The 21,785-nt window shown below is 48.1% G+C and overlaps 2 protein-coding genes across 2 annotated transcripts in view; both read left to right on the top strand.

Annotated features, from left to right (window-relative positions):
- PLXNB1 (plexin B1) overlaps positions 1-7,409 on the top strand; it is a 125,404-nt gene extending 117,995 nt beyond the window's left edge. The window contains exons 32-39 of the mRNA XM_054978319.1: positions 153-237; positions 508-674; positions 1,435-1,595; positions 3,256-3,403; positions 5,428-5,492; positions 5,579-5,654; positions 6,031-6,105; positions 7,019-7,409. Of these exons, the coding sequence (XP_054834294.1) occupies positions 153-237; positions 508-674; positions 1,435-1,595; positions 3,256-3,403; positions 5,428-5,492; positions 5,579-5,654; positions 6,031-6,105; positions 7,019-7,123 (882 nt within the window). The 3' untranslated portion in view covers positions 7,124-7,409. The remainder of the gene's footprint in view (positions 1-152; positions 238-507; positions 675-1,434; positions 1,596-3,255; positions 3,404-5,427; positions 5,493-5,578; positions 5,655-6,030; positions 6,106-7,018) is intronic.
- A 1,547-nt stretch (positions 7,410-8,956) lies between these two features.
- Positions 8,957-21,255, top strand: LOC129327667 (ankyrin repeat and SOCS box protein 8-like). Its single transcript, XM_054976420.1, has 6 exons — positions 8,957-8,961; positions 9,309-9,469; positions 12,211-12,525; positions 16,318-16,511; positions 16,697-16,825; positions 18,513-21,255. Exons 1-6 carry the CDS (start codon positions 8,957-8,959, stop codon positions 18,732-18,734), a joined length of 1,026 nt encoding a protein of 341 aa, XP_054832395.1. The 3' UTR covers positions 18,735-21,255.
- Positions 21,256-21,785: the final 530 nt, after the last annotated feature.

The following is a 21,785-nucleotide window of genomic DNA, read 5'->3' as shown; positions in this document are numbered from 1 at the left end:
AGGATTTTGTGTTTACAGTGTTTGGTGTGGTTTGGTACGCATGATCCCAAATGTATATATTCCAAGTGCTTCTGGTAATGTTCAAGGAGGCAATGCAACATTGAAAGAGAGTCTATCATGCTGCTCCACCTGCATGTTTGTTTATGCTTTAGGTGCCTGACGGAGCAACGGTCGCTCTTGTTCCTCGTATGACCAAGCACCTGACAAGAGAGAATCAGGATTACATCCCTGGAGAGAGTGAGTCATTTCAGCTCTTTTTTAAAATGATGGCTCTGAACTGGATGCTGGAGAAAATCATATAATCTGGAATATATCGGCACCAAGCCCAGACGGGAAGGAGGGAGGAAGAGGTTTCAATTTCATTTCTGCTTTTTGCAAATGAGAAAACTTTGCAGGAGAAACATGGCAAAGGTTTGACAAGAGAAGGTCTGCAGTTCACTGCAAGACCTGAAAATGATAATCCAGAGCCAGTTCCAAAATGTTTTTTTTAAATTATCTATATTGTAGAGACCCCAATGTTGGAGGATGCAGATGAAGGTGGGATGAAGCTTTGGCACCTGGTGAAACCGACAGAGGAGCCGGAGCTGCCAAAACATCGGCGAGGGAGCCTGCGGGAAAGGGAAAGAGCCAAGGCCATTCCCGAAATCTATCTGACTCGCCTCCTCTCCATGAAGGTAAGGAAGAGGAGGGGCTGTGGCTCATTTGCTTTGCATGCGGAAGATCCCAGGTTCAATCCCGGGCATCTCTAGCTTAAAAGATCATGTTGCAGGTGATGTGAAATGCCGTTGCCTGAAAGCCTGGAGAGCTGCTGCTGGTCAGAGTAGACAGCTGACCTTGATAGGCCGAGGGGGTCTGGCTCACGTATGGCAGCTTCATATATATTCAAGAGCAAAATACTGATTGCAAAAGTAACAGCCTTGCTTGCGATTCCTTTTTATCACTATCAACAATGTGCTATGGTGGCTCAACTTTGTGCCTGGGTTCAAATTTAGGGGAAGGAGAAAGTTATAGGAGTCACCCGTAGGAAGAAAAAATCATGCAAAGGAAATTCTTTCAAGGACTCTCGCGGGACTTGAAACTCCAGCAATATTTTTATAATGACTTATTTCTATTGTGGAGCATGTCTTTCATGCTAAAATTGAAAGAAGAGAAATCTGGGAGGGAAAGGTCTCTTAGGTGTCTTTTGATTGATTTGAAAATTGACCCTAATAAAGAAGACTCTTGATTATGGTTTTAGCTGCTATGTACCCACAAGCTTTTCTTCTATTGATCTGCCAGAAACTTTATTCACTGAATTTTAGGGCTTTTTTCTCTAGTCTGGTTTTCCCCCCAGATTGTGGCTGGCTCCACACTGGAGGATAGTTTTGGAATTGCTCTTTTTTGCTTGATTTTTATGCTCACCCCTCCCCTGACTTTGCCTGGGTTTCTCTGCAGGGAACACTACAGAAATTTGTGGACGACTTGTTCCAAGTGATCCTCAGCACTAATCGCCCTGTTCCCCTGGCTGTGAAGTATTTCTTTGACCTGCTGGATGAGCAAGCAGTACAACATGGGATTGTAGACCCAGAGACCATCCATATCTGGAAAACAAACAGGTATGTAAGGCAAGCTGCTGTCCAGCTCATCCTGAGAGCAGAAGATCCCCAGCTGCCTGCATTCCATGTCAGGCGCAGCTGCAGTGGAGTATGTGACAGCAAAAGGCGACCATTTCCATTCCTGTAGACCTTTCTATGTTTTAATCCTCGTTGTTACCACCAGCCTTGTGAGGCAGACCGTTATTGTTCCCGTTTTGCAGGCTAAATAAGTAAGGGGTCAGAGAAAGAAGCTTGCCCAAAACATTTTGGCACATTGGTAGCTGAGCAGAGCTCCAGTTAGGAGTGTTTAGTTCAGTTTGGGATTTGGATTAAAATACCCAATTTTGGCTGATTTGGTAAAATCCAAGTATTCCAAATCAAAAACCAGGTATCCCGAATTTTTACCCAAATTTCAGGAAAAAATGGGTAATATTTGGCGATTGTTTTTAATGAGAAATTACTCTGGGAGCTATCCAGTGGGCTGGAGGGGTTATTTTTTAACCAAACTTCACCAAATTTGGAGAGACCCTACTCCTGATGATTCTCTAAATATTCCTCAAGTTTCATGGAGATTGGACCCTGGGGGCCAATTTTATGGGCCCTGAAGGTGCCCCCCAACTCTTCATTATTCCCTATGGAGAAAAATATCCAGGGGCTGGGGGGGGTGGCATTTTTCATGCAAAATATACCAAATTTTCAGGGGACATACTTCTGATTGTCTTCTAAGGAACCCCCCCCCCAAATTTCAGGAAGATTAGACCACAATTTGGTGGAATTTGCATGAAAAATGCCACCCTCAAATCCCTCCAGAGAGCCCCAAGATATTTTCCCCATAGGGAATAATGAAGAATAAGTGGGAGCCCATAACATTGGCCCCCGGGGTTCAATATTCATGAAACCTGGAGCATCTTTAGAAGACGGTCAGGAATAGGCTCTCTTCAAATTTGGTGATGTTTGGTTGAAAAATAGCCCCCCCCCTATTTAAAAATACCCCCCCCCCGGGGCGGTATTTTTTGGAAATACCACTGGGGTCACTATAAGTCAACTCTGACTTGAGGACAAAGAATCAATTTGGAATTCATGGAATTCTGAATTTTTCTCAGTTTTGGTAAAAAAAAAGATCAGATTTACCAATTTTTGGTGGGTGTGTGTGTGTGGACATCCCTAGCTCCAAGTTCACATTTCCCAAATCCAAACCACATAATCCGAATTAACCAGATGGGCTCGGTTCCTGATACCAGAGGCCGGTTCACATGCTGCAGAACGCACAGGCTGTACCAGACATGAATTGCACATTCTCTTCGGTTCTTGTGCATGCTATGCCTGATTCAGACGAGCACTGTCAGGGGGCGTCAGCCTTCCCCCGTGTTGCTTTCCCCACCTGGAACAAAGTGGGGGAGAGTTGCTGTTTGACCGTGCAACGGGCCAAATAGCACCCCTTCCAGACCGTTTCAAGTCAGGAAAATGGTGCAGGAAAGGCAGAAGCCCCTTCCTCCATGCGTGCTGTGGTCCTGACCCAAATTGGACACCACATGTGCAGTTCACTTCTGATAGCAATGCAGGGTGAGGACTCCAGACCTAACTTGTATACGCTGCCTGCATGGATTGGCCTCCGTGCACTTGATTTGCAGAGCTTTGTGCACATGCTGTCAGTTGAACATTTCCTCTCCTTTCTCCGTAGCCTGCCCCTGAGGTTCTGGATCAACATTATCAAGAACCCCCAGTTTGTTTTTGACGTGCAGACTTCAGATAATGTGGATGCTGTGCTCTTGGTCATCGCTCAGACCTTCATGGACTCCTGCACCCTTGCCGATCACAAGCTGGGTCGGGTGAGCTAGGAAACAAACAGATAACCAGGGTCCTTTTTCTGGGAAAAGAGGTGGCGGAACTCTCAAGAGGGAAAAGAGGAAGAAACACACGGATTTCTTTGAAATAATATTATTTTCAAGCACTATTGCCAAGTATTTTCAAGAGGTGCTGGAACTCTGTTCCACCGCGTCCCCCCTGAAAAAAAGCCCTGGATACCACAACTTCATTTTCTATCTTGGAGAGAATCCTGAGTGTGTCGTTTCCAGACCATAATTTTCTGACGCTGTTGATGTGCAGCAGTTGTTGATTTGGTACATGAAATCTCTCTCAGAGCAGCCATTTTGCTTTAAGTGTATTGCATTTCCCCTAGAAAATGCTGTTCTTTCCTTAGTTAACATCGATAGTACTAATGAGATTGTTCATTGCATGGAGTGTGGTTGGGCTCCTAAGAATGTAAGTAGAACCTGCTGGATCAGACCATCACACTCTTTCACACAATGGCCAGAACAGTTGCCCTGGAAGGATAAACAGGGCGTAAACACCTGCCCTGCTGCTGCCTTTTAGCACCAGTATTTAGGTGTCTGTTGTCTCTGTAGATGGAGGTAGTAGCCATTGATGGACCTCTCTTCCTTGAATCAGTGTAACCTTCTTTAAAGCCATCTGCTCTCATGGCCATCACTACCTCTACGGACAGTGAATTCCACAGTAAAGTAGTATTTCCCAACCGTTTATAAACGTCTATCATTTCTCCCCTTAACCATCTTTTTTCTAGCCTGAAAAGCCCGAGTACTATCCTGAATACCTTTTGGATAGCACCTCTCATGCAAATGACACTCAAAGACACCATTTCTGTGCGTGACATTCCAGTGCCATTTAGCACATGTTTGTTAGAATGTCTTTTTTATTTAGCTGATGGTACAAATGCAGAGCTCTCATCCAACTATAGACCACATTCAGACATCACAACAAACCCCCATCTGTGATTGGGCACAAACGCAGCTTATTCTCATGTTTGTTGGTTTTCCGGATACGGGGGGCCCAGTGGAGTGCTTCCGGATTTGAGAAGCCTTGACTCAAGTCTGTGTCACCTGACGATTCTAAATGGTGGTGTTTAAGTCCAGGTCAGAAACCCAGTTTGTGGGGTTGGAAACCAGTTCCCATTTGCCCAGGTGCCTGTATTCAGGTGCCTCAGCAAACGGTAGCTGGATTCAAGGCTTCCCAAACCAGGAAGCCTCAAAAGATGTACACAATAAAAGGTGAATACCGTTAAATGCTAAAATAACCATACATGTTAAAAATATCATGTGTATCTATGATAAAAATTAAAAGCAGACACCACAAAATCCAGAGTATCAGGATAGCTTCGAGACTTGGGAGCCAGGAAGCCATCAGTCACACAGGGTGGGAGTGGGGAGAAGCAACTGCAGCAGCATGAGAACAGAGGTTTGTTGTGACGTCTGAATGCAACCAGGGTTACACCCTTCTAAGCCCATGGATTCTGCTTAGGATTGCACTGTAAGGGTGGTTATTCTTGGATATTCCTTTTCACCAGGATGCAGGGCCTCTTGCTGTTTGGCACCAGCAGGGTTTCTCAAGCCAAGTTTTTACTTTGCAGCGCTAGGGACTTTCAGCTTTTACATGCGCTTCATAGAACTTTTCCCCGCAGTATACATGCATTAACCTAGCCTTGGGGTGGAATAATAAACCTCAAAGGGATGGAAGAGAGTCATTTAGGCTGTATGTGTTTTCCAGTTTTCTAAACATTTTCCAGAAGCTAGCACAAAATGTATGAAGTTGCTAGCCCTCGTGTCATGAAGGACAAACCCTGAAATGCATTTTGGAGAGGATGCTGGACCTAGAGGAAAGATGGAAAGGAATTCCTTGAATGAAAGGCTGGGACGTGACTGCCTTGTGCATCTCTCTGTGCTTCTGATCAGTCGGCCTTCTCTCCCTCCACCTTGCCCTAATTAATAAAGCTCCCCTTTTATCCCTGTAACTTTTAAACTTTACTAGACATTGTAGCTAATTCCCTGCTCCCTTCCAGGATTCTCCAATTAACAAGCTGCTCTACGCCCGTGACATTCCACGCTACAAGCAAATGGTAGAAAGGTGAGGAGGAGGGTGGGAGAGCTGAGAGTGGAAGGATGGCAGGGAAGTGGAGGGAGAAACAACACCTGTCTACTTCCATCCTGCAGATACTACGCTGATATCCGTCAAACGATCTCTGCCAGTGACCAAGAGATGAACTCTGCCCTGGCTGAGCTATCACGGGTAAGTAGCCCCCCAGCCACACTATAGCCCCTTTTGATTCCCCCATACCTTTCTTTTGCAGAGCTTGCTAGATGAGGTGGGGTAATGCCCATGATGCTATCTAAAAGTAGCATTGAAGCTGGGTTTTCCTCTGCACTATCTGTCTTCATTATAGAGGTACAACATGTCTTTCTTTCTGCTTTCTGGTGAACTCGGCCTGCAGCTCTCCTGTAGCTAGGGTAGAGGCTATCACAAGGAAAATAAGGATCCAGTCAGGTAACCCACGAAACCGGTGCATTCCATAGATCCATGTGGAATTCAGCACTGTGAACTGGTCCTGTGATTACTCCTTAGCTGTGGCTCCCTTGCTGATGAACCCATTCTCTCTTGGTTACAGAATTACACAGGTGAACTCAACTCCCTGGTGGCTCTGCACGAACTCTACAAGTACATCAACAAGTACTATGACCAGGTGGGTGTGGCTCCTGGCTGCTCTCCTCCCAGCTTATCTTTCAGAGGGGTACACAGAAACCCATACACTTTGAGAGCCCAAAGGACTGTCTACTACTTTGTTGCCCCTAGAAGTCATGGCATGAAGTGTGGGTGCAAGTTGTTGACAGTGAGCCAAATTCTACACTGGCCACTGTTGCCTGCTTACTTCATAAGATATATAACTCCATCCACTGTCTCTTTCTCTCTCACACACACACACATACGAAACAAGTAAGCAAACCTCCAAATGGCCTTTTCATTTCCACTGTTCCACATTTTAAAATAGTTTCAAAGCTGAGGGGGGCGTGTCCTAAGACCAATTTGTATGTGATAATTTTGTTTATTTTTTTATCACCACTGATCCAGCGCCACAGGGATGCATGCAAAGTGAAACCCACATGAGCAAAGTGGTGGGACTTCTGTGTAGACCTCTATGTAGAGGTCTGCTTTGTCCAATGGGGCGGGGGGGCAAGAGAGGAGAGGCTCTTTCGGCCCCCAAGGCCACATCATTGCTTGGCCAGGAGCGAGCAGTAGGGTGAAGGGTGGACAGCAATGGCAGCAGAGATTACAACAGTGGCAATGCTTCCCGTTGTGCTGTGAGGGGAAGCAGCCCCCGCGCTGCCCCTCCTCTTTCCAGCTGAGCCCAGTCCAGCAAGGCCCTCTGCTGCAAGGTTTGGACTGTGCACCCAGGGACAGGAGTGGGAGAGGGAGGAGCTGAAGAGGATGCAGCCGTGGTGGCCAGGCAGACAAAACGTTGTGTCTTGTTCGGCTTGCTCCCTGGGGATTACACCTGGGCCCAATAACACGCAGGGTATGTGCTTGACCACTGATCTGAAGCCCCACCCTCACACTGAAAGACGGTTGTGGGCTGACAACTTTTAGTCTTCCCCCAGATCATCACTGCCTTGGAGGAGGACCCAACGGCCCAGAAGATGCAGCTGGGGTATCGCCTGCAGCAGATCGCCGCAGCAGTGGAGAACAAAGTCACGGACTTGTGATGTGCATGCAAGGATGCCCAGCAGGAGCCAGGGTGGGGGGCAGACAGCACCCGCTGCAGACAGAAACAAACGCTCCACACCGAGGCAGGAGAAGGAAGCCGCAGCAGCAGATCAGGAAGCACAAAGTGCTGAGAGCGCCAGAGGACTTTTTAAAAACAGACTTTTAAAAATGAAGATGATGATGATCTTTATGGGAGGAGCCTCCCTAAACAGCCTGGGCTCCTCCAGATAAGCCGAGCCAAGTGGCCAGGAGGCCAGAAGTTACTGATGTGCTAAGGGGGCTGGAGACTTGTGCAGTCCTGGGAGACGGAGACGTTGGATCTCTGCCTTTCTCCCCACCATCTGAAGCCACTGAAGAGAACCCTTCAGGCAGGGATCCGAATCAGCATGAACTTTCCTCCAAATGTGTTGGGATCCCACTGAGAAACAGTAAGGGGGGGGTACCTCTGCCTCTTCCCCCACCCTTTGGGGGGGTTTCTTGTGGCGCCTCCCTTTCTCAGAGAGCACCAGTGCTTCACAACAGGCCTAGGACAAGCACAAAGGAACTGGCCAAGGGACAAAAAGCTGTCATGTGACTTAAAAGTGCTGATGTTCCTTGGGAGCAGGCGAAAACCCAGCTAGCAGGAACAGGCAGCCGCCTGCCCAGATCTGTTTGTCCCTGCCTCTGCCATGCCCAGTCCAGGTGGTCCTTGCAGCCTGCAAGCACATCTTTCTGACCACTGCTGCTTCAGACACAGCCCCACCCCCCCGCTCCCTAGAAAGCACAAAGTGAAACCTCGCTTCCCTCCACCTCTCTCGCATCCACATTGCTGCTGTTCTGAATCTGTAGATTGCACTGTAGAAATGGGGAAAAATATTTAAGAGCTTAAAAAGTTTTAGCTTTCCTTTGCTCCCCCTTGAGAGAGCACTCCTCTTGGGCTCCCCCCTGCCCCCCTCCCTCTTCATGCAGCCGCTTCTTCCCGTCCCGTCACTCTGCTGTGTCCCCCATGGGGGCTTTTCTAGCTCTGCCAGAGTCAGCCGAGGGTTTTTGCAAAAGCCAGCTGGCTGTTCCTCTGACTTCCTCCGCGATCCGAGATGCACATCCTCTTCCCCACCCCCATTGGCAGTGTTGGCGGTTTCTCTGCCTGCTGCTAGGTTGCCAACTTTTTACCCTCCTCTGTTCATGTGCCTTTAACAGCTGTGAAATCTTTCAGCATTAGCAGGTGTTCTGAAAAGCTTCAGCGGCCATCGATTAAGTTACTGTTAAAGGCACAGGAACAAGCCTGGCAGTTTTTTCCTGCTGCGTTGGCAACCCTGTTTTGTAGCCCACCTGGGTCAGTTGAAGCACAGCTGGATTGTTCCCCATTTCTTTATATCAGAGGAAACCAGGATTAGCTGTGCCTGGGCTCCTGATTTCTCTTTGCCTCTTCTTGTCCCCGTAGGGTTTTGTGCTGTTCTTCCTGTGACCACAGTCAGAAAGCAAGACTAGTGCCCAGGTGGCAGGTTGGGACACAAGTAGATCCAATAGTGGAGTCACTCCAGTCTGCCGTTTGACAGTGCAGGCCACAGTCCTTCCTTGAAGCCATCTGGTAGGACTCCTGTGCCTTTAACAGCTGCAAGTCAGCAGCTTCTCTCTGACTGCATCGCCAAGCTACACATTAGATGAGGGGACAAGACTTTTATTTTCAAAAAATGGGCCAGCCTGTGTTGAGTTAGGAGTATGCAAGCTTTTGAGTTCAACAGAACTCTTCAGCAGGCCTTATGAAGAGTTCCATGTGACTTCAAAGCCTGGCTGGTCTTACATCAAAATTGGTTGGTCAGATAAGAGATTCAGAAGATGATGAATAGCGAGAGATGGAGTAGCGCAGTGGCTAGGCACAAGCTATCCACCGAATGTTCCTGGTTCAGATCTCAACCCAGGCATGGCCTCACTGAGTGCCTTAGGCCAGCCACTCTCTCAGCCTCCTATTTATAATAGGAGGAGGAGGAGGAGAATACTGGCTTACCTTGCATGGTGGTCTACTGCTATTGTGTGTGTGTGTATGTGTGTGCGCCATGCTTTGAGCACTTCTGGGAAGGGCGATATAAATACTAAGTATTATGAAGACTGCCCCAGCCAAAAGTCTCGTCTCACCTTAGCACAGACACATCTGCAGCAGGATAAAATCGCCTTACCCTGCCCTGTCTCTTCTGCTCCCCTCTGCAGAAGCCTCCTGAAGTTCTCACTCCGGCCTTCAGAGCCTCCTTTCTTCCTCTTGTTCTCTCAAGACCAGTTGATACCTCAGATGTCAAGTGCCAAGGCTCAAGCAGCCTCCTTGGAAGCCATACTCTTTGACCTGGAAAGTTCATCCCGAGAGAGCCGGCTGAGTGCTGAGAGAAAGGCGCTTTGTTACATGCTCATTGGGCTCTAGTCTGTATTACCCATTCCAGGACTCAGCCCGGTAAATGAACACAGGTTGTGAGACTGAGGGCCAAACCACACCAGACAAAATACACTCAAATACACTCAAATTACAAAATACACTCAAATCACCCGTGAAATTTGAGTGTATTTTGTCTCGTGTGATGAGACCCTTAGGGCCAAACATGTGATGTTGGAGTTTCGTAATGGGAAGTGCTCAATGTTTTGTTTGGCTCTAAAAAGCAACCATGGCAAGCACAATACAACTCAGGGCTAGACTACTGGGGAGGGGAGGCTAATTCTCCGGCCCCCATTTCTGCGACTGAAATTTCCTCTTTCCTCGGTTGCATTTAAATGCTGGTAGGGAAAAAGGCGGGTATCTGTCTCACACTGTCTTTTTCCTACCAGGAGGGTGTGGAGAGTCTTCTTTCAATCGGAAGAGGGCATATGGTGGAAGAGCTTGTGCCATAGCCCCGAGACCTACTGAGCTCTATGGATTCTAATTTTGGGGGGCCAAACTATGTCAGGAGTTCTAATCACAAAACTCCAATATCACAATCGATTCAACAGAAGCCCTCGTGTGTCCTGCCTCTAAGGAGAGTTTCTGACTTGAGCTGTAGAGCTGAATGATTGTCTGTCAAGGTTTAGCCTGCTCAGATTTCCACCAGGAAGGCCATATATCTTGCACTTACTTAAACACTGGTTACACATTTCATTCTGCTTGAGGAAATGGCAGCCTGTCCTCAGGTTACACCATTTTCTCCTGGCTGACTCTTGCTAACCTCTAGCAAGCTACCTCTGGCCACAGTTCAGGGGCGAGAGAGAAGGGCAGCAGCTTGATGAATATTTGGGGGGGGGGCCTCTCTCAGATGCCCTCCACCAACCTCTGAAACTGGCCCCAAAAGCAGTGGCAGCTCCCTCTTGGTGCCATAACCAAAGGAGGAGGGGTAAATGTAAAATTAGCTTAAACCCTGAGATTACCTCTGCTGCCAACTCCACTGTCACCCTCCTCCAGTGACAAATGGACATTTCAGAGATGGTTTTAAAAGTCCCACATGAGCAACTGCAGCTGGCTATAGAAAGTGGTACATACCCAACCAGGATTGCCTTGAGAAAACCAGCCTTTACCAGCAACAAAAGGAAGTGCAGCTGCTGATAGCCAGAACTGGAGAATGGCTGCCCCTTTCTGAACTTTGGGGGAATTTGGTATGCCCCAGTTTCTTTTCAGGTTTTTCACATCACTGGTCAATAACTCAGTTTTCTTCTCTGCATTCTTGTCTAGCTCCCCAAAATGTGCTTTCTCAACTGATTGGAGAATTAATTATTGATCTGGAAAGCTTGATGGAGAAACCAGCCTGGGGTTGCTTTTTGTGTGTGTTGTCCCATAGTATATAATAATGTTATTGTAGATACCGTCCCGAGCAAAGTAGGAATTTTATCATGAAATGAGAAGTTTTTTGTCTGTAAATAATCAGTTTAGATCCCAGATGATTTTATTACAAAGCAAAAAATCTTACACGGTAATTCAATAAACTTTAATATACAACACAGATCTGGGCACTGGCTTCCGGTTACTTCCTAATGACACATTAAACCCCACTAGCTTCAGAAGCAGGAGGGCCACTTAGCCTGCATGCCGGAGAAAGCTTTTTTGATTTACTTGATTTGTGTGTCAGACAGGAGTAGAGTTGTTTTATCTTTTTAAAAACCCAGCTGAGCTTTGAGATACCATTCATGTGCATCGACTTCACAGTTGGTCCAATTTGGAACTACAACACACATTCAACGACCGGGATGAGGGAGAGGAGATATCATAGCTCTGTAAATAAATGAATTAATTAAATCTTGAAAGTTGGGAGGTGCACATGTGCAGTGCAAGCCCTTCACCCACAGCAGCTTACTGGATGTGGATGAATAGGGCTCAGAAGGAAAACAGGCTATCCAGTGGTTTTTAGGGGCAGAGACCAAGAGTTTGGTTCTTAAATGAAAGCAATCCAAGGGTTTCAGCATAGCAGTGGAGGTCTATGTCTGCAAGCAAGGATCCTCCCCATTTTGATCTACAAAACAACACTTCACACAAGAAAATTCTATACACGCAGAGGGGAAAACCTCTGCACATGCCTGGAGCATTTTGGTCATGCTATCCTATGACCCTTTGGCGCTATCCCAGGCCAGCCTCACTGGTCCTTCCTGCACAAATGTGCCTTCTATCTACTTCTCTGTGGTTGTGTTTACCACACTTTTGAACAAAAGAACAGGACACTTAATTGGTTTACAGATGATTTTACCTGTTGCTCAGAATTGTCCCATTCTGCCTCCAATGAATCTCCCCACACTTTGCAGAGTGCAGATTAGAATGCATTCATTGTATATGTTGTGTCCCTCTGGTTCACACTGGACAAGTATTGGATTTGAGAACTTCATTTTTTTAATGTTTAACAGCTGCAAAGCTAAATCCCCATTTTCCCATGAAGTTCCCTGAGTGACCTTTTGGGCCAGATCACTGCCTCTTAGCGTTGCCTACCTCATAGGGCTGTAATGAAGACAAAAGAGGGAAAGCGGGCACCCTCTGAGATACCCTGACCTGCCTGGCTTGGAGAGAAGAATAAAATGCACCAGAGAGAGGGCTCTTTAGCTTGCAAAGTGGGTAATCTTTCGCGGCCGCTGCCCAAAGGAAATGAAGGCGCCACGTCCGCAGGCTCGTAAGACCAGCCGCAGCAGCAGCAGCCCGTCGCGCCCTGGCTGCCGGAAGCTCCATCCGTCTCTCCAGCTGCTCCCGCCCGGCCGGCTCGAGGAACCGAGGCGAAGCGGCTGCGAAGGCGCTCCTCGCAGGGGCCAGTGAGAGCCGGGGCGGCGAGGAGGCGGCTTCCGCAGCAGGCTCGCTTTTGGCTGCTCGCCTGCCCTGACGAGGGACTACAACTCCCAGCCTCCCCGCCCCGCGAGGCGCTTGGCGATGGCTGCCGTCCGAGCCCCGAGCAAGGAGGAGGCTGGTGGCCGCGGCCGCCCGGCGTAGCTCAGGCAGGTAAGCGCCTCTGGATGCCGGCTGGAGTGGCGGGGCCGGGCGAGACGCGCGGCGTGGCGGGCTGCGGCGGTCCTGCGGGCCGGGGCCCGAGAAGCCGGCCACTCCCGTTTCAGCGTCCCGAGAGACAATAGCGGCGAGGTCCGCGCGGCGTCCGATCCGCCTCCGCGCCCGGGGTTCGCGCCGCGGCCTGCATCCTCGCGCGGTAAACTCGGCGCAAAGGCGCTGCTGCGAAGCAAGGGAGCGTTTCGACGAGGCCGGCCCAGCTTTTGCACTCCGGGGTCGGGGGGGAACGGTTGCCTAGCGCGCCTTTTCCTGCGCCACATTTCTCCTTTCCTTGGCGCCTCCGCACTTGGAATCCTGGCTGCGGTTTTGGTCGACCCAGTCTCGGCAAGGATAGCGAGGAAGTGGGGAAAGTGCAGAAGGGCGGTAGCCAAAACATTCGAGGGGTTGGAGCATCGCCTTTGGGAACGTGAGGGGAGCCCGGTTGAGCCCTGGAAGAACGACAAACAGGGCAGGGAGGCGGAAAGTGATGTCGCCTCTTTGATTCAGAGGTTTAGTCACGATGGGCCTTTCCTCCACAAGGCTGGTCTAATGCCCCTTTAAAGCCCTCTGCCCATCACTGCATCCATGGAGAAACCGCAAGTGCTGTGGGCTTTTCCCTTTAGGGGAAAAAAAATTAAAGTGGAGGCGGGCTGTGATGCTTATAAAATAATGCATGGTTTGGAGAAAGTGGACAGGGGGGACATTTTCTCCCCCGATGCTAGAATGCAGGAGAACCCAATAAAGTTGATGAGTATTAGTTTCTGGCCAAATTACTTCTTCACACAATAGTTAACTTTTGGTATTCACTGGCATGGCATGTATTGATGGACACTAGTATGGGTGGCTTTAGATTATGCAATTTCATGAATGACCTGTCTATCAATGGCTGTTAGTGGCAGGACTCTAATCTGGAGAGCCAGGTTTCATTCCCTACTCTTCCACTTGAAGTCAGCTGGGTGACCTTGGGTCAATCACAGCTCTCCAGAGCTCTCTCAGCCCCACCCACCTCATTGATGATTGATTGGTGATTGTTGTGAGGATAACAATAACATACTTCATAAACTGCTCTGAGTGTAGCATTAAATTGTCCTGAAGGACAGTATATAAATTGAATATTATTATTATAATCTCCATGTTTAGTGGCAAAATACCTTTAGGTACCAGTTGCTGGGGGAAGTACCTGTCGAGGCTTTGGCCTCTGTGACTCTACTTGTGGGCCACTGATTGGTCCCTGTGGAAAACAGGGTGCTGGATGAGAGAGACCCTTGGTCTTATCCTGCCGGGTGCATTTTATCTGTCAGGTGCTGTCAGTGTTTCTTCACAGTAGTTAATTTCTAAAAGAGAAAGGTGATGAGACTTAAAGCTTTGGAAACTATTACATGAGACTTGTGGGGGAAACACTATTTCAAACAGGCACATAAAAAAGTGCAATCCTAAGCAGAGTTACTCCAGTCTAAACCCACTGAAGTCAATGGGATTAGCCTGGCATAACTCTGTTTAGGATTGCAATGTCAGGCTCCTTGGCAGTTCCAAAGCAACACATTAACCACTAAGCCACAGCTGTACTGAGATGAATTTTCTCTCTAATAATCAATCTGACAGGCAATCAGCCCTCTGAATGAAGAGGTGTCAGAAGTTTGTTTATTCCAGGTGTTAAGTGAAAATTTTGCATCCCAGCCCCAAATCATTCAATCTTGTCTCTTAAAATCAGTCTGATCACATTTGAAATAATTAAATTATTGTGACTTATGGCAAACCCTAGTGGGGTTTCCATGGCAAGAGACTAACAGAGGTGGTTTGCCATTGCCTGCGTCTGATAGTAGAAGAGAGTCAGTTGTATTTGGTTGTAATGGAAATGCACTCTGCACGTGTTTTAGGGGCACCAGCTTCTTATTTATTAGTTGGCATTTTATCTGGGCTGAGCCTTTCGTGCAAATTCAGCTGCAGCAGAGGAATGAGTCCACAGTGGCTAAGCCACTGAGCTGCAATCCAGGAAGTTGTTGATTCATATTTTGTTTCAACCACAAACTTACAAGGAGGCTCAGGGAAAGCCACTCTCCCTCAGTCCTCCATGTGCAACGTGAAGATAATCATACTGGCCTTCCTTATCAGACTGTCCTAAGAACATCTGATTTATACACAAAAAGTGCCTTGAAAGTTACTTTGCTAAACACTATGACGCTCCGCCATTGCTACAACGTTTTGACATCCATCTTTATTTCACTGTCAGTTAACACCATCAGCCCAAAGCTTTGCCTTGCCCAGATGCCAATCCATGTGGACGGAGGGAAGCTGTCCAGTTGGCAAGATGGGTTTCTACATAAGTTCCCTCTCCAGACCTCCCTATGGTAACAGGGTTCAGCTGGACTCGCGCCCTCCTGTCAAGCGTTACCAAGCAGCGCCTAGCTATAACTACAGGTGGACAGAGCTACACTATGAGGCCAGCCGTGGCAATACAGAGAAGCTGAGGCAACTCCTGGAAACCTCAGGTGTGTACTAAGTGAGACATAGATGGTTTCTGGTTTGCAGCCCTGCCTCCCGCACTCATCTAGGGAAAAGACCAGAGTGTTCAAAGGGGAGGAGTCTGTGTGCCCAGGGATGGGCCTGAGGGGTCAAAAGTTGGAGCCAAAAGAAAATACTAATTTATCTAAGATGCACACTTCTTTTTCTTCCACCGGTGGAAGATACCTCAGGAGGGAAACAGAAAAGGCAGCAAAGCTGTTTTTCAGGCACAGAAAATCCTGGGCTGAAAATGAAAGTTAAAATTGGCTGTAAGCCCAGTTCTGCAACGATCTTAAAGATGCAGCACAAGTAAATAGCTTTGCCTTTAAAAGTACTAAACTATTTATCAATTTATTTACATTGTTTCACTGAGATTCAAGGTGTATGTCAATGTGATCAATAACCGGTACATTCAATAAACAATTCAGTAGGGTATAGATTGCAGGAATCTGATACAATGTTGAAACAAAGCGCAAGCAATTTGACATGACATAAACGACAGCAACAGACAGTTCCAAGTAGTATAGTCTACAGTTCCTGTCCCTTTATCAAAGCATCTCTTTAAACCATTTCCTTATAACAGGCCTATTACCTGTGTAAGAAAGCCCTCCTGAATAATTTTGATTTTGCACAGTTTGCAAAAAGCTAGGAGGATGGGAGCTTTCCTGACCTCTTCATGCAGGCTGTTCCTTAAGGTCAGAGCCTACAACAAAGAATGTGCATGTGGGTACCTATTGATTTTGCTCATTTGCAAGGTGGTACCTGCAGAAGGCCCTATCCAAATGAACAAAGCTCCTTTGGCAAAGCATAGAGAGAGAGGCTTTCCTATAAATTTGAGGTGCCAAGACTATGAGAGGCTTTGTAAGTGATAGCCAAAACCTTGAACTGATGGGTAACCAGTGGAGTGACTGCAGAGTGGGAGTAATACGTGTGCTTCGCCTAGCTCCTGATAATAATCAAGCTGCAGCATCCTGTGCCAACTGGAGTCCCTTGAGTTCACTTTGAGGGGAGACCTACGTAGAGTTCATTACAGTATTACAGTTAAAAACCAGCATCCATCCTATTCCCTTCAAGATATGAAAAAACCGCACCTGGCAACCAGCCATAAGTGGAAGAAAACCAGTCACACGAGTGGGAAAACTGGCCAGTTGGCAACCTTAGTCTGGCATAGCAAAATGTCCCCAGCTTGTCCTAGAGGCTTAACTACTCCAAGCCATTATTTTTGTGCTCGTTGCTCTTTGGTTTCAGGCAGAGAGCTGGTGGACAGGAAAGATTACTACGGCAAGACGCCACTCTACTGGGCTGCCTACAAAGGGCAGAGACGTTCAGTGGAGCTGCTGCTGGAACATGGGGCCAACGTCAACACGTGCTGTAAACATGGAGGGACCCCCCTCCACGCTGCCATTGGCCTCTTCCCAGACTGCACCCTCCTGCTGATCCAGGTAACACCCCCCCCCCAACTGCTTCTGGCCACCTCATTCTATTACCAACAAGGGTGACGTCTCATCTTCCTGAGAAAGACATCCGGCACTAGTGTCTGGGTGTGGTTCTCATAGTGCAGCTGCAAATAGATTGGGGGTTTGGGGCCTACGATTTGGAGACCCCAATGAACTCTTTTCCCTTGCAGCATGGGGCAGATGTGAACCTGCAGGACAACTGGGGAGTGACCCCCATGTACTTGGCTGCGTGCAGCGGACAGACGGAGTGCATCCGGTTGCTGGTGCAAGCAGGCGCCTACATCTCCTACAGGAACAAGGTAGTCCCTTGCTGAAGGCGGGTGTAGCAAATCTGGCCTTTCCTGGCTCCAAGTCCTCCTGTGGCCTGGCCACTCTGCCTGGTGCCACTGCTGTGAAGGGAGGCACTTCCATTTCAGGCTTCTTGCCACACGATGCAGATAACTGAGCAGAGCAAAGTCATTCCTCCACGTAGCCAAGAGCAGCCGCTTCTACCATGGGTGACACCACATTGTCCTCTCAATAGCAGATCTGGTCTTTAGCACTTGCTTGATTTTGCTTTCCTCCAACCTTCCTTTCCTCTCAGCCTCCAGCCCTATCCAGCTTCTCCTAACCCAACATGTCCAACTGTTAACTTAGACTATACATGACCTGCCTTTCCATCTAGAGATTTTCCATATGCTGTGCACATTAGAATCAAATGCTAGTCTCTGCTCTACACGGGCTGATTTCTAAACCGAAATGTTTTGTGTAGTAGGGGGTCAGATCAAGTTTAGCTGGAAAGCCACAGCTGTTTCCCTGTGGGTGCCATTTCCTGTTGCTCCAGGAATGTGTAAGTATCAATTGGCCCTTGGTTGAGAACCATTGCACATGGTCTGAGCATCACTTCCTCCACTATCGTTATTATAACTTCACATGGCTTAGTGGCTCAGTTTAAATGCCTGTTCCTACCCAAAGGGCATCTTGATATCCTATTTTGTTAATCTTCTGTCTATATCCACCTGGAAACTCTGTTCTTTAATTTTATTCTTGTCCTTCACAACTCCTTCCCTACAAGTAGTTGACTTAGTAAACAAGAGGCGGTATCTGTTCAGAGCCCTTGACATAAAGAGGTTCAGTGGGAAAGTGATGAAGCATCTTACAGGAAACGTTCTCCACCCACTTATGGGACAGCATGGAATTGTTGGGGAAATAAACCCTTTTAACGACAAAATGCTCCCCATCCTTTTCCTCATTGGCAAAAATGTGTGAGTAGGGCTGGAGAATTAGCCTGTAGATCATCCCAAAGAAGTAACATCAGACTCCCCAATGTGGGGGTCCCTCATAGCTAGTTTCTACACAAGCTTTTATTGATAGAGTAATCCTCTAACTGATAACTCCAACTTTTATCAGTGTGGCTTTGGATTAAGAGCACAAGATGGCTGAGGCAGGAGAAAAGAATTCTGGGAGTCCAGATTTCGGAGGGTGGCTCAGGAACCGCAGCAAGGGACCACTAGAGGATAGGAGCAGCGTACAAGAATCGAACATCTTGTATGTCGTCTTCTGAATGTGCAAGGGCCCCAAATGTGGTATGAAGTCAGGGTGTGTGTGTGCTTTCTCTAGGGGACCTTGGTGGCTTTGGGTGTCCTTGTAAGTGCATACTTCTTCATTTTTGCAGCACATTGATATGGGTGTCTGACATTAACATGGAATCTTAATGAAAACATTGAAGGCCTTTCCTTCAAACAACCGGGCACCATCTTTTGTTTATTAAACTGCCAGTTAATTTTGCACTTCCTCCATGGTCTCAGAAGACACCCAATAAGTCAAACGATTCATCAGCTAACAATTCGTTAAGAAATTAGTAGAAAGTTCCAGTTTTAGCTTCATTTAAATATGAGGAGCCCTTATTCCAGAGATCCCCCGTTTTCCCCACTGGACTGCACAAGCTGGCCCGTCGGCTTCTCCTTCCCTCCAAATCCAACGCTGTTTCTTTGTTTCCTGCCGCAGAGAACTGGAGCCCCTCCCAAGCGCCTTGTCTCACAGCCAGCCCTGATCTCCTGGTTGGAATCCTGCCGCCAGCAGCCGTGTTCCCTCAAGCACCTCAGCCGCCTCTCGATTCGGATGGCTCTTGGCCACAGGAGGCTTCAAGCCATCAGGGACTTTGACCTTCCTCCTGCGCTAAAGCAGTACCTCATGTTTGAGGACCTGACTTTGCCAGACAAGCTGTAGCCTGGATTCCTGGGGAGTTGGCAACCGCTAGCCTGATAGATTGCCGTTGCTTCGCTGCTGGAACTGGAAGGAAGAGCTGCTCAGCACTGTTTTTCCCCCTCTCCAGAAGCCAAGCTTTGTCTTTGTGCTTGGGTTCCAGCGCTCTGCCACATGGAAGTTCCTCAAGCAGAAGATGCTGCAGGCTGTGTGCATGTGTGTCACACTCTTCCTCATCAGCAACTGACTGTTGTCACTTTTGCCTGTCTCTTGGACACCGGAGCCAAGAAAAACGTGGCCTGTCAGGCTAAGGGTCTGACATGTCCTGCATTCCGGCTGCGGCCATGGTCAGCTACATTCTGCTGGGAATTCCACAGGCATGGCAGGCAGGTCATATCCAGCATCACATACCCTGTGGCTTGCCCCCAGAATCTGGTACTGCTTCTGAACATGGAGGTTTCATTTAGTTCTCTTCTAGGGAAACTTACACACAGTTCATTCCGACAGGAGTTCATCCCTAAGCTTCTCTAGAACTTAGATGAGGATGGGACATCCCACCATAGGACATGCTGTCAGCCGTTGTCCCACCACCGCTTCACACCCCATTGCAGTTTTTCTTTGTGAAGAGGCCAGATTTCTTTTGTAGTGGTGGACCAAAACTCAGAGCGCCGTCTGCTACTTTGCTTGTAGTTCCTAAAGGTGAAGGGATAAGAGAAATGTGAATAACAAGTAGAAGATCAGTGTTGGCAGAGACATGCCCTGTTTGTTCTCCGAGGGAAATCAGATGTGTGGAAGGGAGATGAGAGGAGGGAAGGCCATAGCTCAGCGAAAAACCATGTGAAAGCCCTGGGCCTGAGACCTTAGGGAGCTGCTGCCAGTCAGAGTAGACAACATGGAGCTGGGTAGGTTCAGAAGGCAGCTTCGTGGGACCCCTCTTGCTGCTCTTGTCCCTAATCTCCCCGTGTTCAATCACAAGTCTCTTTGTAGCACAATGCACAGAAAGGGTTTGGGACTGAGATTGCTGGTCTCCCCACTGACAGCCACAGAGTCAGCACGACGTCTGCATGGAGACTGCATTGGCGCTGGCCTTGCAGCCCTGGCACAATAACTGGTTCTTTCAGAAGCTTCTCACAGGCTGTCATACTTTGTTTTAAGAACTCTTTGTTGTTTGGGAGGAGAAGCCTCAGGCGAGTCCTGCAAGCTTCAAGCAGGTTTCCCTGTGGAAAGGGAAGGTGGTGGCGCTGTTGGGGTGGTGGGCTCTGTGCCAGTCTGGAGGCTCTGGTAACTGCTTGAAGTTGCCACCCACTCAAGCCAGGATGGGACTTTTGTGCGGGGATTTTTTCCCTGTACTCTAATCCCTTAGCAACTTTTGAGAAAATAAATACAGAATTTTAAAGAAAGAAATGCAGATACCTTTTGTTGCTTTGGATCAGCTGGGCTGAACTTGGCTTCCTGTAAAGAGAGGCCAGGGCCATAACCACTTAGCTTAAAGTAGTTCTGTTCATTACCACATTGGATTGGGCTGGAGAGGGAGTCTTGGTTCTTCTCAGGCCAGCTGTTCCCCCAAAGCTTCCTCACATAATAGATTTCTTAGCTTCCTGGAAGGTGATTCTCAGTGAGTAGTGGAATCCTTTATTCCCATGGTTAGAAATACCAATTTCTTTATGTGTTCAAAGAATATGAATTCATCTTGTCTGTATATTTTTTTTAAAGAGTGCAAAGTGATTTATGGCAATAGTGTCATTCATCCTGCTAACACATCCCTGCCAGGTAGGTTAATAGATCCACTTTATGGATGGGGAAGCTGAGGCTGAGAAGAGGGACTGTGATGGTGCAAGGTTTTAAACCCAGCTTTTCCTAGGAGTCCTGCCTCTGTCTTCCCCTGTGTCATCTTTATAAGCATCAAGTATGTTGATGATGATTTTCAAGTCCTTGTGCTTGCTGACAAAAAAAGCCTAAAAAACCCTAGATTCAGAGAACCTTGCTGATGAATCATTGTTCCTTCTGCAAGCTGTGAGAGGCCCTGCTCAAACCCACAGTAACATCACTGGCTTAGAATGACTGCCTTTGGTGTTGGTGCTGCCCGAAGGCCTTTAACAAACACCTGACACCCAGAAATGTTGCAACTGAAGCATGACCAGTAAAAGCTTCCCCTGCTAAGTTTCTGGGTGACCAGATGTTGTGAAAGCAGGGTTGCCAGGACCACTGGAGCCCAAACCAGGGGACGGGGGTGTGTCGTGGGGGGAACTTGCACACTCTAGAGCTATTCCTCATTGTGCTGGGAATGACGTCATTTCTGGTGCAACAAAGAAGAGTTGTGGAGTGTGCAGGAGTGTACTCCGGAGCTCCTGGGTCCATTCCTTGCACTCCCCTCCCAACTAGATGAGTGGGGGCAGGGGGTGGAAGCTGGAAGCAGGAGATTCCCCCATTCCCATTGGTGGACTGGTATGTGAAAGGTATGGGAGCAAGGTTAAAAATAAGTGTGCAACCAGGGCTTTTTTTCAACAGGAACGCGGTGGAACGGAGTTCCGGAACCTCTTGAAAATGGTCACATGGCTGGTGGCCCCGCCCCCTGATCTCCAGACAGAGGGCCTCTCTCCAGGGCCTCTCTCAACTCCCCTCTGTCTGGAGATCAGGGGGCGGGGCCACCAGCCATGTGATCATTTTCTCCAAGGGCAACCCACCGAGTTCCACCACCTCTTTTCCCAGAAAAAAAGCCCTGGGTGCAACCCTGTGTCTTACGGCTTAGTTTTCACTTAAGGTGGAACTCTCGCGTAACCCAGTTGCTGTAATCGAAGGCAAGTTCAAAGTCTAAGGTCACCTTTCCTAAAATACTCCACTTTCTGTTCACACACCTTGGTATGAGTACAACTGTATTTTTTATGACAGAGATAAACAGAACATGTAATGCTGGATATGGACCCCCCCTCACCCAAGACCAGGTAAGCGGTGGAGGGGAGCAAAAGGTTTGAGTGGGGGATCCCCTGCCCCCACCAGGGGAACGGGATCCCAAGTCAGACTGTTTTAATAGAGTGATTCTGAGCACATTGGCCTTGCCTCTTGCCTCCATGTGGT

The sequence above is a fragment of the Eublepharis macularius genome, chromosome 4 (assembly GCF_028583425.1).
Source record: "Eublepharis macularius isolate TG4126 chromosome 4, MPM_Emac_v1.0, whole genome shotgun sequence".
In the NCBI taxonomy this organism is placed as follows: domain Eukaryota; kingdom Metazoa; phylum Chordata; class Lepidosauria; order Squamata; family Eublepharidae; genus Eublepharis; species Eublepharis macularius.
The sequence above is the reverse complement of the archived record's forward strand: the minus strand, read 5'-3'. Positions and strand labels throughout refer to the sequence as shown.

What these genes read in the sequence shown, in the direction of transcription:
- LOC129327667 (XM_054976420.1), top strand. An exon ending in GCCCGGCGTAGCTCAGGCAG is followed by an intron (nt 12,526 to 16,317) that starts GTAAGCGCCTCT and finishes CTTTGGTTTCAG; the next exon opens with GCAGAGAGCTGGTGGACAGG. An exon ending in ACATCTCCTACAGGAACAAG is followed by an intron (nt 16,826 to 18,512) that starts GTAGTCCCTTGC and finishes TTCCTGCCGCAG; the next exon opens with AGAACTGGAGCCCCTCCCAA.